A 14836-nucleotide genomic window follows, 5' to 3' on the forward strand; every position below is an offset into this window, starting at 1 on the left:
GGTGGCACCTTAAAGACTAACCGATTTATTTGGGCATAAGTTTTCATGGGTTAAAAACCCACTTCTTCAGATGCATGGAGAGAAAATTCACCCATGTCTCAGGAATGAGATCAGCCTTCAGTTGCTCTTTGTGGCCCGAGTCCTATAAAGTTTTACACACATGGTTGACTTTACACATGTGCATAGTCCCACTGAAGTCAGTATTAAAATTAAGCATGTGCATAAATCTTTCCTGGATATGGGGCTATACCTGTATTGGTTGTTTGCATTTACATAGCATGGCAAGTTATTGTTGCCTAAGGTAGCATTAGTGGGCAATAAATTTGTCACTGTCTTAATTGTAGAGGAAAATAATTTCACAAAAATGTTCTCAGACTTTCAAAATTAAAAAAAGGAAACCATTTCCATTGTTTGAATTTTGATTTCCCCCATATTTCTCCCACTTTATTACAAAACACTTTGGCTTTGAGTACATTATTCCTGAGTGTAACAAATAAGGGTTTTTAAATGGCCAGTGGCATTATATTACACAGCACAGGACCTTCTGAAGCCCTCTGGTATTAAGAGGGGTCATTCTTCAGCATTGCCAACCCCAAGCACTCAAAAATCAGGAGCCACTATTAAAAGTAATGAGATTTCACATTAATAATTATTTTCAGTAGGGCTTAGAAGCCCCTGCTGTGCTAGGTGCTGTACAATCACAGGGCAAAAGAATGGTCCCTCTCCCATGCAGCTTACAAGCTGACGAAGTGGGTATTCACCCATGAAAGCTTATGTTCCAATACATCTGTTAGTCTATAAGGTGCCACAGGACTCTTTGTCGCTTTTTACAGATCCAAACTAACATGGCTACCCCTCTGAAGCTGAGGAAAGTGACACATTATGGGTTGTTCTTATTTGCTCTCTGGTCTTGGGGCCCTGGGGCTTCACAGCTGCAATGGTCCCCGCACCAGCACGCGAGCTGGAAGCTTGCTTCAAAACATCCCGCAAGGCCACAGTTCCTTCTAAATAACAGAACTGGCCGCGAAGCCTCCCGCCGCTAGGGGCGCGTCGCCGCACAGCCAAGGCGGAGCAGGGACCGACGCCGGCTTACACACAGCGGACCCCTGTCAGCGCGGCTCAACCCAGCCCCATCCCGCGCAGTGACGGCACGCAGGCGGCTCGAACGCTCCGGGTCTGGACTGCTGGGCGGGTCGCGCGCACTCCGAGCCCACTCGCGAGCGCCAAACCCCGCCCAGAGCTCGTCACTTGACTTGCGTCGCGCATGCTCAGTCTCCCAACAGGCGGTGCTTTTTTTTTTTTTGCCCCCTTCAGCTCTACCAGTTCCGGGTCAGAGGTGAAGCCGCTTTACGCACGTGGCTGCGGGGATAGGTCGTCTCGCTTCTCTGCATTTCAAGGCGCGTGCGGCGGGAGCGGCTCGGTAGGGACCAGTCCTTCCCCCCCAGTCGCTGTAGAGCCGGGTCTCCCCCCCCCGTGAGACGGGCAGAGCCAGCACCCCCAGCGCCCGGGTGCGGGGACCCCCCATGAGGCTCGGGCAGAGGCAGCGTCCCCCAGCGCCCGGGTGCTTGGGTGCGGGGACCCCCATGAGGCTCGGGCAGAGCCAGCGTCCCCCCCCTCCCCCCCCCCCCCCCCCCCCCCGTGCGGCAGAGCTGGGGTGTCTGGTGCATGGAAGCGCCCCGGGCTCTTGGGCAGAGCTTGTGCTCTGGGAAATCTTACAGCGCGCTGGGCCCGGGGGGGCGTGTGATAAATTGCTCTGTGTAGGGGGGGGGTCACCGGGAACGCAGCAGTGTGAACACACAATAACTTGGTCCCCGTCACCCCCCATGGTAGACCCGGGTGTGCCCGCACGTGCCCATTGAACGCGTTGGTACCCCCGGCTGAGCTGCTGTGTAACTAGCCTTTAGTTAGTTGCTCAGGTGTTTTATTGTCGGTAAACTCATCAGGCTTTGCTGAAAACCAGAAAAAAGAGTCTCCTGTGAGATCAAATGCAGTTTGTTCCAGGGTTGCTTTATTTGTGTGTGGTGAGTTTTGTTTTATTTATTTTAATATTAAGGCTTCTTCCACAGAAATATAAAACATGACATCCCTCGCCCACCAGCTGAAACGGCTCGCTCTCCCTCAGAATGACCCCAGCCTTTTGTCTCGAAGTGAAGCAGCATCCTTGCTGTTTGATTGCAAGGAAGCTGCCAATATTGACAGAGACACCTTCTTTGCAATAGGTAAGTGTGACTATAGGGACACCATCAGCTTAAACCCCACATTTCTATCAGAAAATGTTATGATCTTCTGCTGTTGTGGGTAACACTATGACTGAAAGTGGTTAGAGGAAAAACTATTTTTTTGTTTTGTTTTGTGCCTTTGAAAGCATTTTGATTTAGTTCATTTCCTCTTTCTCTTTTATAGTCTCCCTGGTTGTGTAGGTCTTTCCCACTGGAATGTAGGAGAGTAAAACTTCTTAAAATAGAAAAATGTGTTTGTAAAACCTCATACGTTACTAGAGAGATTGGAGAGCAAGTGTAGTACCTGAAACTACTTTTAACCTAGTTTATTGACCTCATTTTAACATGATGACCTTTTAGCTTATCTCAATCTATATCAGGGGTCGGCAACTTTTCAGAAGTAGTGTGCCGAGTCTTCATTTATTCACTCTAATTTAAGGTTTCACGTGCCAGTAATACATTTTAACGTTTTTAGAAGGTCTCTTTCTATAAGTCTATAATATATAACTAAACTATTGTTGTATGTAAAGGAAATAAGGTTTTTAAAATGTTTAAGAAGCTTCATTTAAAATTAAATTAAAATGCAGAGCCCCCCGGACCGGTGGCCAGGCCCCGGGCAGTGTGAGTGCCACTGAAAATCAGCTTGCATGCCGCCTTTGGCACGCGTGCCAGAGGTTGCCTAACCCTGACCTATATCTAATGTAGCATAGGTATTTCTAAGGTATCTGTTAGCTTTGTATTTAAGCACCAAAGGAATCCATGTATTTCAGTGGTTCTCAAACTTTTGTACTGGTGACCCCTTTCACATAGCAAGCCTCAGAGTGCGACCTCCCTCTTATAAATTAAAAACACCTTTTTTTTATATATTTAAAACCATTGTAAATGCTTGATGCAAAGTGGGGCTTGGGGTAGAGGCTGACAGCTCGCTACCCTGCTCCCCCCATAATAACCTCATGACCCCCTGAGGGGTCCCAACCCCCAGTTTGAGAACCCCTGATGTATTTGAACATTTGGTTCTCTCATGTCTCCCTCTGTTGGTTGGTTTCCTTGCTTTACTTGCACCCAGAGTCACTTTGCACTTAGTTTGTAGTATTTACAAGCCTGTCTACAATAATGAAATAGTTTTTTTTATTTTATTATGCTGTACATAGTAGACACTCAGGGCCGGCTCCAGGCACCAGCTGAGCAAGCTGGTGCTTGGGGCGGCAGATTGTTGGAGGCGGCATTCTGCCCAATCCTAGGGCGGCACGGCCGCTTTTTTTTTCCTTGTTCCGCTCCGGCCACCCTCTAGGGGGGCGGCGGCGCGGAGAACCAGAGCGCCCTGCAGGAGGGCAGTCCTCTTCCTTCCCTTCCCTTCCCGCGGCCGGAGCGGAGCCCTCGCGGCAGGAGGCGGCGCCCCTGCTGTAGCCCTGGCCGCCCCCTTCTCTCTCTCTTCCGCCCGCTCCCCCCCCCCCCCGCCCCCCGGCCCGGCCCCCCGGCCCCCGCGCTTTTTCTTTTTTTTTGCTTTGCCGTTCTGGCTGCCCCGTTTTTTTTTTTGCTTGGGGCAGCCAAAAAGCCAGAGCCCGGCCCTGTAGACACTTAATACTTTTTACTATTGTTATAGCATTTTGCTCCTTGTAACACTCCTATAATGGAAGAGTGATAAGTACTGATTTTGCAGATGAAGAAACTGAGACAGAGGGAGGGTATGATTTGTCCAAATTCACAGATGGAGCTTTACTGTCAGAGCGGGGATTAGAATTAGAGTTATTGGTTTCTAGTCCTGTGCCCAGATCTCTAGTAAGCTATGCTTGCCTACTTGGATTGTCATATCTATCTCTAGTATGCAAAATATACTTTGTGTAACAGTATGACCTTACAGTTATGGGGGGGGGGGGAACATTTTACTATAACAGTTTAGTTTGCATGACTCATTCAATGAAGGTGATGTACAGGAGTGCAGTATGAAATATTGCAGACTAATGTTGATGATTCTTGGATGGGAAGGAGAAGAATGTTGTGAGGTAGAGAACTGTTGTGTTTAAACCATTTTCACATACTTCTCATAGGGTGCACTGGCCTCGAAGAGCTGATGGGGATTGATCCTTCCTTTGAGATGTTTCATTCTACTTTGTTCAGTCTCACATCAAAGGGCTTGGAGCGCAGTGTTCAGACTAAAGCAGTAAATGAGCAGCTGGATGAGAATATTTCATCATTCCTGATTCATCTGTCTCCTTACTTCATGCTTAAACCAGCACAAAAGTGCCTGGAATGGCTAATTCACAGGTAATCAAATAAATCACATGCAAGTCAATACATAGGTTTATGAGAAATGCATGGTTTTTTTAGAATATTTTGGGTGTGATTTGGCCCTAGTTTCCTTAAACTACAGATCAAATCCTGGCACAATCAACTCAAACGTTCATTATTACTAGGCAAGGTAAATTTAGTTCCTTGCAAATTAGTATATGGGTCTGTTACAGGAGAACTTAACAAGGGTCTGTATTCTCTCTGGGACCACTGAAGATTCCATGGCATTCTATGTATGGGTTTGTCCGACTGTCCTTCACCAAAGTTTCCCAGTTCTGTGGTTGGCTCTTCTGGGATGGAGCAGCAGCAGCTGCTGCATTTTGCAGGAGGTTATGATGCATTTCTTTGATAACATTCGGAATGAAAGAGGCTATGTAAAATTGATGTATTTTTAATATAATATGTGAACTCTGTGCAATATAGTCTAGTCTAATAGTATAATATTTTGGTATGTGCTAAATATTTTTGAATTCCAAGGAACTGAAAAGAGTGGGAGAGAAAATGGACCAGATATTTTGTAATATGCTACTGTCCTTATTTACATAAGATGATTGCGGATATAGAAAGTAGAAAATACTTCATAACACTAAAGCATGAATGGCTGTTGCACACGCATCCATTGGGTTGCAGAATTGCTCTGGCCTGTCTTATGCTGAAGCTCAAATTAGATGATCATAATGATCCTCACTGGCTTTAAAATCTTTGAAAATGAAATGACGTTTGTTTCCCTTTAACTAATTAGGGTAGAAAGATAATTTTCCTGTGAGCAGGTTATTCCATAACTGCTCGGTGCAGGGTCACTTGCTTCTTCATCTGAGCATCTGATCCTGGATGCTACAGGACCAGATGGACTTCAGGCCTGATTCAGCATAGCATTCTATGTTTAATGTTTTTATTTTAAATCTGTGTTGCAAGAGTAGTATGTATGGACCTTGTGCTATGAAATTTCTGATTGTTTGCTTTTTTCCTTAGGTTTCATATCCATCTTTACAACCAGGACAGTTTGGTTGGTTGTGTTTTGCCGTACCATGAGACTAAATTGTTTGTGAGAGTTATCCAGCTGTTAAAAATTGGAGACCCAACTCATAAATGGAATTGGTTGCATCCAATTAAGGTAAAGTAGCTAAAAGATACAGTTCAGAGGATGTATGAGAAATAGTACTTAGTAAGGTCCTGGTCCTGATATTGTATCTATTAACATGCCCCCTCCCACCCCATTTGCAGCCCCATGGTTGTGGGTCTTGGCTACAAGATTCTGTTGCAGGAATGGGGCCCCAATGTCCACATGTTGTTCCTGATCTCTCTCTTTAAGGGAAAATTAATTATAGCCCTTGTTTTGATAAAGGAAAAAAATCTGCTTTTTATTATTAGTATGTTTGCAGTCAACCTGGAAATATATATTTATTATTAGTACATATAATTTTATAAAATTATAAGGGGAAGAAACGAAGTCCAGTGAGAGGAAACCATTACTTATTTCAATTTAAATCAGGGTATCAGTGATCATTTAATATGCTTTGGAGAGATAAATGAAGTCTGTGTGTGTGTATGTTTGATTTCACTGTAGAATATTCTTAAGTTTATTTATATTTTTATATCCCTTTTCTTTGATTTTTGTCATGGACAGAAACCAGGAGTCCCCCTTGCTAGGGGTGCTTTGATTACACACTGCTACAAAGATCTGGGTTTCATGGATTTCATTTGCAGTCTGGTGACAAAATCTGTAAAGGTTGGTAAATTCTTCTAGTTCTGTTGGTCTGTGTGTGTCTCTGCCCCCTCCCCTCTTATGTATTTGCATCATGGTGTGCTGTTTTTGCACATTTTGATTCGTGTAGCAGTAAACACAGTCAATACACAGAAGCGTCTGAAAATCTTTTTTTCTTTGAGCCCACTCTGATTTACTGAGATATTAAAACCTAATAGAAATTAGTGTAATGTTGTCATTGGGAACAATACTGAAAATTCTATGGATCAGACCATTGGTCCTTCCGCTCTGATGTTTTGCTTCTGCTGGTGGCCAATATCTGAGGCAAAATTGGAAAATCCCAAGTGGGAGAGACAAAATGAAGTTAGCGAACTGTGCAGTGCTGTATATACAGTGGGAGGTGAAGGGGAGAAGGAGCTTTAGCTGGAGGAGGCTGTGGCAAAGGAAATTGTTTCTTGGTTAATGCAGGAAATAGACTGATGTGCTAGAGTGACTTCACAAGACTTTTACTGTAATTCTTATGGAGAAAGCTGAGATGCTTTTATTTTATATATTAAAAAAAAAAAAAGCCACCTGATTCCTGCCACTCTATTTGCAAATAATTTTTGCGCTTGGGCACCTCTTTTCATAGGTGTCATGGCTATTTTAAGTGTGTGCTTTGAAATGTTAACAATAGTTTAAATTGTGGGTGTTAGACCCATTGATCTCAGGGTGGTAGAAAGGATCATAGTTTTCAATCACTGGCAAAAAACAAAACAAAAAACCCAATAGTAATAAAATCTTAGAAGAATGATAGATGTAGCAGTCACAATTCCTTAAACTTTTGGAATATGCCAAAATAAGCAAAATGCAAATACAGTGGATTCCACTTATTAGCAACTTCTCAGTTCCTGACAAAGAATTGCCGTTATTCGGAAGTTGCCAATAAGTGGCAAAGCAGGTTTACCGGACTGCAGCCAGGAAAGGGAGCTCTGGGGCTTGCCAAGCACCAGTCATAGGCATGTTTGCAGAGTTGAAGCTAGAAAAGGCACGTCCCAGTGCTTCCTTCCCTGGCTGCAGCCCTTCAAACCTGCCTGCAGTCAGGGCCTTTCTTCCAAAATAGTTCAGTCAGTGGCATGCCATTGCCAGTATTCAAATCCCATGAACAATAAAGTCAATGGGACAGGATTGGTTCCTGGCAAAATGTTGCTATTAATGAGAAGTTGTTAATATCAGAAGTGCTATTAAGCAGAATCCTGTAGTAACAGGAACTCTTAACATGAGACCTTAAATATTTTATTTATGTTTTTGATGATCTTCCTAATGCCTAAGTAACTATTTCCCCTTCGTTCTAGATCTTTTCTGTGCATCATGGCGGAGTCTCTCAGTTGAGGGTCCTGTTTACTTTTTATGCCTCCACCATCGTGTCTGCTCTTGGGGCTGTAGAGAAGATAACAGACACTATAGTCTCCAAACTGCTCCCTTACATACAAAAGGTACCCAGTATTTCATTCTCTTGCATGATACAGTGTGGCTTATATTGCCAACTAGAATCCTGTAATTAACTTCCAAGAGGGATTTTCACCCTGGAATAAATTAGAAAAGAGACTAGGTAAACAAAACACAGCTCACTTTTCTGTGTTCCTGTTGCTGCTTCTGCTGACTATTAAAGATGTACAATACGTGTTTACCTCACAATCCTGCGTGATGGAGCAAACCTTGACCAGTTCAGGGTTGCTATTGTTGGACTGCATAGGGAGCTGTGTCTGCCTGGCTTTGATCTGATACACTTCTCGTAATACGGCACTTTGAGGCTGAGGGAGTCTAGATAACTATAGCTAAGGCCCTCCCAACTTCACAGCTGTGAAAAACGTGTCATGGACCATGAAATCTGGTCTTTTGTGTGTTTTTACCCTATACTGGATAGATTTCATGGGGTAGATCAGCCTTTCTCAAACTGGGGGTCCCGACCCAAAAGGGAGATGTGTGTGGGGAGGAGGTCGCAAAGTTATTGTAGGGGGAGTGCGGTATTGTCACCCTTACTTCTGCGCTGCCTTCAGAGTTGAGTGGCCAGAGAGCAGTGGCAGCTGGCCAGGCACCCAGCTCTGAAGGGAGCACCCTGCCAGCAGCAGCGGAGAAGTTAGGGTGGCAATACCATACCTCTCCACCCTTACTTCTGCACTGCTGCCTTCTGCGCTGGGTGGCTGGAGAGTGGTGGCTGCTGACTGCGGGCCCAGCTCTGAAGTCAGTTGCGCAGAAGTAAGTGGCAATACCATACAATGCCATCCTTACTTTTGCGCTGCTGCTGGCGGCAGCTCTGTCTACCTGCTTTGCTACAGTATTAATGAGCATATGTCTTCTTTTTCTCTGTCTAGATTTGAGGTTTAATTAGCTCACTAAAGCTTTAACATGATGAAAAGGGGATAATGCACTTGCATTAATGTTGCCCAAAGAGTATTCCTGTACCGTTATTTAGACAAACTGTTTTTAAACTTAAACTTGGCAGAAATGCACTTTGAATTCTTTCTCTCTTGGTAGGGTTTGAAATCCTCTCTAGTGGATTACAGAGCTGCAACCTACATGATCATCAGCCAGTTGGCAATGAAAGTGACAATGGAGACCTCCTTGGTGCAGTCCTTGACGTTACAGATCAGCAAGACTTTGACAAAAACACCTTCTCTAGCCAGGGAAGGGCTGGCCTGCCTGCTCGTTCTTCTTCAGAACCAAAAGGGAGAGGGTCTTGGGAAAAAGTAAGTATACATGAGTTGACAGATTCCCTCTTAATAGTTGAGTCCTAAAGATGGAAACTAATGATATTTAAAAGGATTCTATCATTACCATAGGGTGGTCACACCACTATAGTTAAGGTTGAGACTACCATACTGTTTAACAGTCAATATTTCAAAGTGCTCTAAAATCCACTTGCGTAATCAAGATTGTTTTGAAGATTTCTGTGCCTTGTCAGGGGTAGAGTTAGTGGTACAAGTTTGAGGTCTTTTTGTCCAGGCGTTGCTCAGATATAGTCTCTCTTCCCCCTCCCCCCGGAATAAGGTGCTTGTAATATTCAGGTGTCAACCCCAAAAGCATGAGGAGATTAGCTTGAAAATTAGTATGCCGCAAGAGGGGCTAGGGTAGAGTCCATAGTGCAAATTTGGGGTAATTTGGTCAGTGGTTTCCTGAGTTACAGACCCCCTAAAATGAGCTGTTTATAATATCATGTTCTTATTTTTTGATGCAGAGTTAGGAAGAATTTTTCTTGAAATGTATAGCATGGGCTGCTCCTGGGAACAGCTGTTGACCAGTACAAAGGACCAGTTCAAAAATATTTCTAAAGTTTCTGCACCCTAGAAGCTTTATTGCTAATGCTTACAGATCTGTGAGAGCTATTGTTTACTCTGTGTTTCACTCCCTAAGGAGTTTCTGAGGAATGTGTTCACATGGTGGCTTAGAGGAACAAGCACTTGAGTGCCAGGGCCATTAGTTAGAATCCTGTTCTCTGGAGTTCTGCATTCGGAGTACATTAGTGCTGTCAACCCACCTTTCCCTTGGTGGGTGGGGCCATGATAATACTTCTTTTGGAAGTGTTAGTAGTGTACGCAGTTCTGAGGAATTTCAGCATCTACTCATTTGCCCAAGTCCTGCCCTGGGACAGTTTGGTGGGCAAGACTGTGTCCAGGATGTGAACCCTGGCGTGGGGACAGAATGATACGGAGGAACTAGTTGTCACATTGCAGATGATACTGGAGAGGCCAGTGCAAGAGTTCGAACCAGAAATGAATCCAATCTCTGGTGGGATAGGCTTGCTGAACTCCTGCTGGGCACTGGGAACAGACATCCTTGGTGCTGGGCACAGGCACACAGTGCTCATGCAGTATGGAAAGCTGGTAAGAGGCATGGTCAATGTGTGGCACAGCACCCAGGCACTGAGGCGGGAGTGAGAATATCCACTCAGATGAATGGAGCAGTTTGCAAAGCTCAGAGCTATTGTTTCAGGCCTCATTCATCACCAAAAGGTGTCTTCCTTTCATCTGAGCACATCCCATTGAGATGAGTATGCCACTTCACACCTCTGCAATCCTCTTGCTCCCTTTCCTTTCATATCAGCCCCAGAGGCCACTCAGGACAGGCTGCCACCCTGATCAAAACTTCAGTGTGTCACCTCCCTCCTCATAGGCCTAGAGTGGCAGATTTGGCCCGGCTGCCGCTCTGTCATGACAGAGGGACAGCCAGCCAAATCTGCTGCCTTAGGCATCTGCCTGGTTTACATGTAGCTAGAGCGGCCTCTGCCAGCCCCCTTTTCCTCCCTCTTCCCCTGAAGTGGAGTAGGGATTCTAGGGCTCCCCTCCCTGTGTCTGTCTCTCTCTAGCTGGTAGATGTGCTCTTCGCAGCCCACAAGTTACCACATTCCCTCCTGCCCTTGGATCCCCTAGCCCAACTGGGCACTGGAGGAGTGTGGAGCAAGTAGTTGAATGGTGGTGAGGTATTCCAAGAAAGACCCACTCATCTCTCCCCAATACACGCAAGTACCCCTCAGTCTTTCCCTTTTCCCTACCACCACTTTCTGAAGAAACAAGGGAAATAGACTGCCCAAAAACAAGGCAGAGTTATGGTTGATTGGCAGTGCCTTGTACCTTTGCAGAATGTGATATGCACCAATCCTTAAACCTGTGAAAACTGGGAAATGCATCCCTGTAACCCTTTTTATTTTTTTCATTGAGGCTGAGCCATTTGACAATATAATGTGGATAGTTGAAAGTTCTAAATAATAGAAAGTGATGGATAAGCTATAACCCAGAGCAATATTCAGTCTTCCTTTTGGTGTTCTCATGTGCAGGCCATTTCGCTACCTGTGTAACATTCCAGACCTGGTGGTTATCCTGCATGGCATTTCAGCTGCCTATGACGTCACTCCCCTTCTGCATTACCTGCTGCCGCACCTAGTTTGCTCCATTATTAACTCCCCTACTGGTATGTTAGCATGTGCCCAATGTTTTTTCTGGGTAAACCTTGTAGCAACTTTGCTAGATAAATCAGTTTTAATTGTTCCTGATGATAGACTGCTCCAAACTGTGAGGGACTGCTCGTGTTTTTCTTTCTGTGAGGCTTGTGGAATAGCTTTGTTTCTTTAAATGCCACAGCAGATTAGTGATGTGCTAGGCACCTAGATATTCATTTGCAGTGCTCCGGTGAGAACAGATGATCTAGTGAGAGCTACTGTAATTTTACGAAGATCCTTGACTTGTCAAGTGCTGCATGTAGAACGTCGCTTGATAGAACATATGTAACATTTGCCACAATTTTTACTCCAGGCATAGAGTGATAATACTGAGCAGCGCGTAATATTTAATCATTGCAACATCTACAGGAAATAGCTAAACTTTATGGTCCCCATTTTACAGGTTGGGAAAGTAAGGGACAGCACATGGTTACTTGGCTTGACCAAAGGGGCAGAGCAGGTTAGTGTTAGAGACGGGGTACGTTCCTGTCTCCCCATTATGTGCTTAATCCACTAGAGACTGCTGCCTATTTTTTTTCGTGGTTGTTGGTGTAATAAATGTAAAGCGTTTATTTTAAAACAACTGTTCATCTTACAATTAGACATTTTTAAAATAATGTTTCTTCTTAAGAGGGGCACGAGGAATCTGAAGTGACAGATAACCATATCTATACGAGACATCTAGAAGCCATACTTACAAGTATACCACTGGAAAAGGATTTAGATCGCTTATTGGCCTGGTGAGCTAATTTCGATTATTTTCCACAATGTATGTTAATTTCAGCTACAATAGAACCTAATTTGTGACTATGTAATTAGCATTGTGTCAGAATATGTGTTATCTTCCCAGCTTTCATGGGTTCCTGACACACGCCCTGATCCTGCAAACATATTGGTGTTTGAACACTGAGTGTTTGACTTCACTGGGACTACTTGCTTGAGCAGAATTAAATACATGGATAAGTCTTTGCCAGATTGGGGCCTTACAAAGAAAAAATTACTTTGGGGATGAAATTTAAACTCAGAAGAAAACCTGTATTTATAACATATGATATGAATCACACAAACTATTCTATTTGCCTCAATTAATAATGCTGATGATTAGTGTTGTCTTGTCAATATGTCTGTTTTGTTTGTGTTTTTGTCATTTTAGTAAATTTCTTGAAGAGTTTATTTCCTATGGTGTGGAGAATGAATCTGATTCTACCAAAATGGCTGTGCTCAATAAACAACTTCTTCCTCTCATCAGACTTCTTGAAAGAAAGTAAGTTACTTTTTATTTCCTATGCATTTTGTGCAATATGAAAGTATGGTAAGTCACCTGTGAATCAATATATTTTTCTCTTAGTAATTTGTGTTCATATGGCATTTATCTAGGGTACCTTTAGCCTAATTGTGACTTCATACTTGTTACTTAGGTATGCTGAGTGATTTATGCAAGCATAATTTTGGTCTTTTACAGTACATGTAATTAAAGCCAAATCTATCCTGGTACATTCCCCATCACCTTAATATCAGAGCACCTCAGCTGCTAGCCTCTCCTAGCACTCTTAAGTTATACTGAGCCTTTTCTATTAATCATTTACACTAGTGGTCTGCATATTATTGACCAGCTTTATGAAAACACAATCCGATTAATACCCTCTGAAGAATTATTTACTATAATTTATTGTAAGTGGATGAGGCTTTCTTTAAACAACTAACAAAATCATCCAAAGCACAGGACTTGGTGGTGATGGGGGACTTCAACTATCCAGACGTCTGTTGGAAAAATAACACTGCAGGACATAGATTATCCGAAGTTCTTGGACTGTCTTGGAGACAATTTTTTATTTTAGAAGATGGAGAAAGCTACTAGGGGAGAGGCTGTTCCAGATTTGATTTTGACAAATAGGAAGGAACTGGTTGAGAATTTGGAAGTGGAAGGCAGCTTGGGTGAAAGTGATCATGAAATCGTAGAGTTCATGATTCTAAGGAATGGTAGGAGGGGAAAACAGCACAATAAAGATAATAGATTTCAAGAAGGCAGACTTCAGTAAACTCAGGGAGTTGGTAGGTAAGATCCCATGGGAAGCAAGTCAAGGGGGAAACAAATTGATTTAAATCATGATTTAAATCACTGGTCAGGAAGACTCGATTTAATTATGGATTTCTACATAAAAGTGCATTCTTGTTGGTTGTTATAACCTTAATACATATTCTTCACAATTCAGAGATAGATGTAGGTTTCATTTTTAAAAGGTACATACTATACATTTTTAAAGTGATTTATTTTGAAAACTTTTCAGATTAGTTTTACAGCTATAGCAGAAAATGAATGATTGGTTATTTCATTTACCAAAGGTAATTGAAGCAGATATATATGAAGTCACTGGGAAGTGAACTATCTCCAATTCAACAGGATATTCATTAATATTTGGAGGATTTTCTTGCCATGCTGTAATAGGAGGAGAACATCACCAGACAGACATTTACATTGTTTTATTTAACTAAAACAACATTATGTATTCTGGATTTTTTTCTTCAACAGCAAACATATAATATTTTAATAGAACAAGCATGTGAATTTTTGAATTTAGTTAAACATTCAAGTTTTTTAAAATCAGGTTTGTTTTTGTTGTTTTCAACTAAAATAGTTAAATATTTAAAAAAAAAATCGACTATGTCAGCCAGGTCAACATGAGAAACTTAAAATATTGGCTTCTGCAGCTAACTCAGTCGACTTCACCTTCATTTTCCTGTTTGTTCATAATCTGGAAAAGAAAAACAAGCTTTCCTGCTTTTTCAGGTCCAAACTATTTCTTGATTTGGAATGAATTAGTCCAAAGGAAGAAAATATTCTTTCTACACCAGCAGAAGAAGCTACTGCTGTGTTGAAGTGATCATCTCACTTTTAAGTCTCTGAATCCAAGTGCTTAAGTGACTTCCACCACTTCACTGATGTGACTTTCTTTAAAACATCATCAGCAAACATATATTTCTTGAATGGTTCACCCTTAGCTCTGAAGTTTATTATAGTTGGCATTATGGAGGGATGTATGCTGGATGTCCATGTCATAGCCAACTCCTCTTCTTCAGCAGTTAAGATTTGATCCTGGTACCGAGTATTGAGAATATTTGCAAGAAAATGTGCTGGAGATAGTGCTTTTCCCATTTGTTTTTTTTTTTTAATGCTTGTAATTTAACTCTGTCATTGCATATTTCTCTTTTTAAGATCTCACTCAGTTCCTTCCGAATTTCAACAGCGTCGGCAATAAAACAGCTATTTCCCTGCATTTTGTTCCAGGCTATAGAAATAGGCTTCAGGGTACTCAGCATGTGTTCAACATTTCTCTTAAGCCCAATGTTGAGAACTTTGGCTGTGACAGTGCCATCTATTTTTTCATGATTTTGTTCACAAACTGTTATCAGATTAGACCAGTTCTTGATATAGTGCTCAAAACAGTCCACTACTGACTTCCATTGCACGTCTGGTGGGAGAGTTAGCTTGGTTCCTCCCACTTTTTTCAGAGCAGCTTCTGCAAAGTGGTTGTTACAGAAGTATTTTGCTAATTCAACATTAACCTTTATTTCTGGAACACTGAAGTCTCTGGCTAGGAGGTGCATCAAATGAGCACTGTAACCATATGTTATTAGCTTTGAATCTCT

At 42.7% G+C, this 14836-nt stretch overlaps 1 protein-coding gene across 1 annotated transcript in view; it reads left to right on the forward strand.

Moving 5' to 3' along the window:
- Positions 1–1341: 1341 nt before the first annotated feature.
- The window catches only part of HEATR1 (HEAT repeat containing 1), a 56169-nt gene continuing 42674 nt past the window's right edge, over positions 1342–14836 (forward strand). Inside the window, exons 1-10 of the mRNA XM_026649664.1 lie at positions 1342–1420; positions 2067–2219; positions 4268–4484; positions 5481–5622; positions 6136–6237; positions 7548–7688; positions 8731–8942; positions 11027–11160; positions 11820–11928; positions 12342–12452. Coding sequence (XP_026505449.1) covers positions 2078–2219; positions 4268–4484; positions 5481–5622; positions 6136–6237; positions 7548–7688; positions 8731–8942; positions 11027–11160; positions 11820–11928; positions 12342–12452 — 1310 coding nt within the window. The 5' untranslated portion in view covers positions 1342–1420; positions 2067–2077. The remainder of the gene's footprint in view (positions 1421–2066; positions 2220–4267; positions 4485–5480; positions 5623–6135; positions 6238–7547; positions 7689–8730; positions 8943–11026; positions 11161–11819; positions 11929–12341; positions 12453–14836) is intronic.

Source organism: Terrapene carolina, unplaced genomic scaffold (assembly GCF_002925995.2).
Source record: "Terrapene carolina triunguis isolate 2854851 unplaced genomic scaffold, T_m_triunguis-2.0 Scaffold85, whole genome shotgun sequence".
Taxonomy (NCBI): domain Eukaryota; kingdom Metazoa; phylum Chordata; order Testudines; family Emydidae; genus Terrapene; species Terrapene triunguis.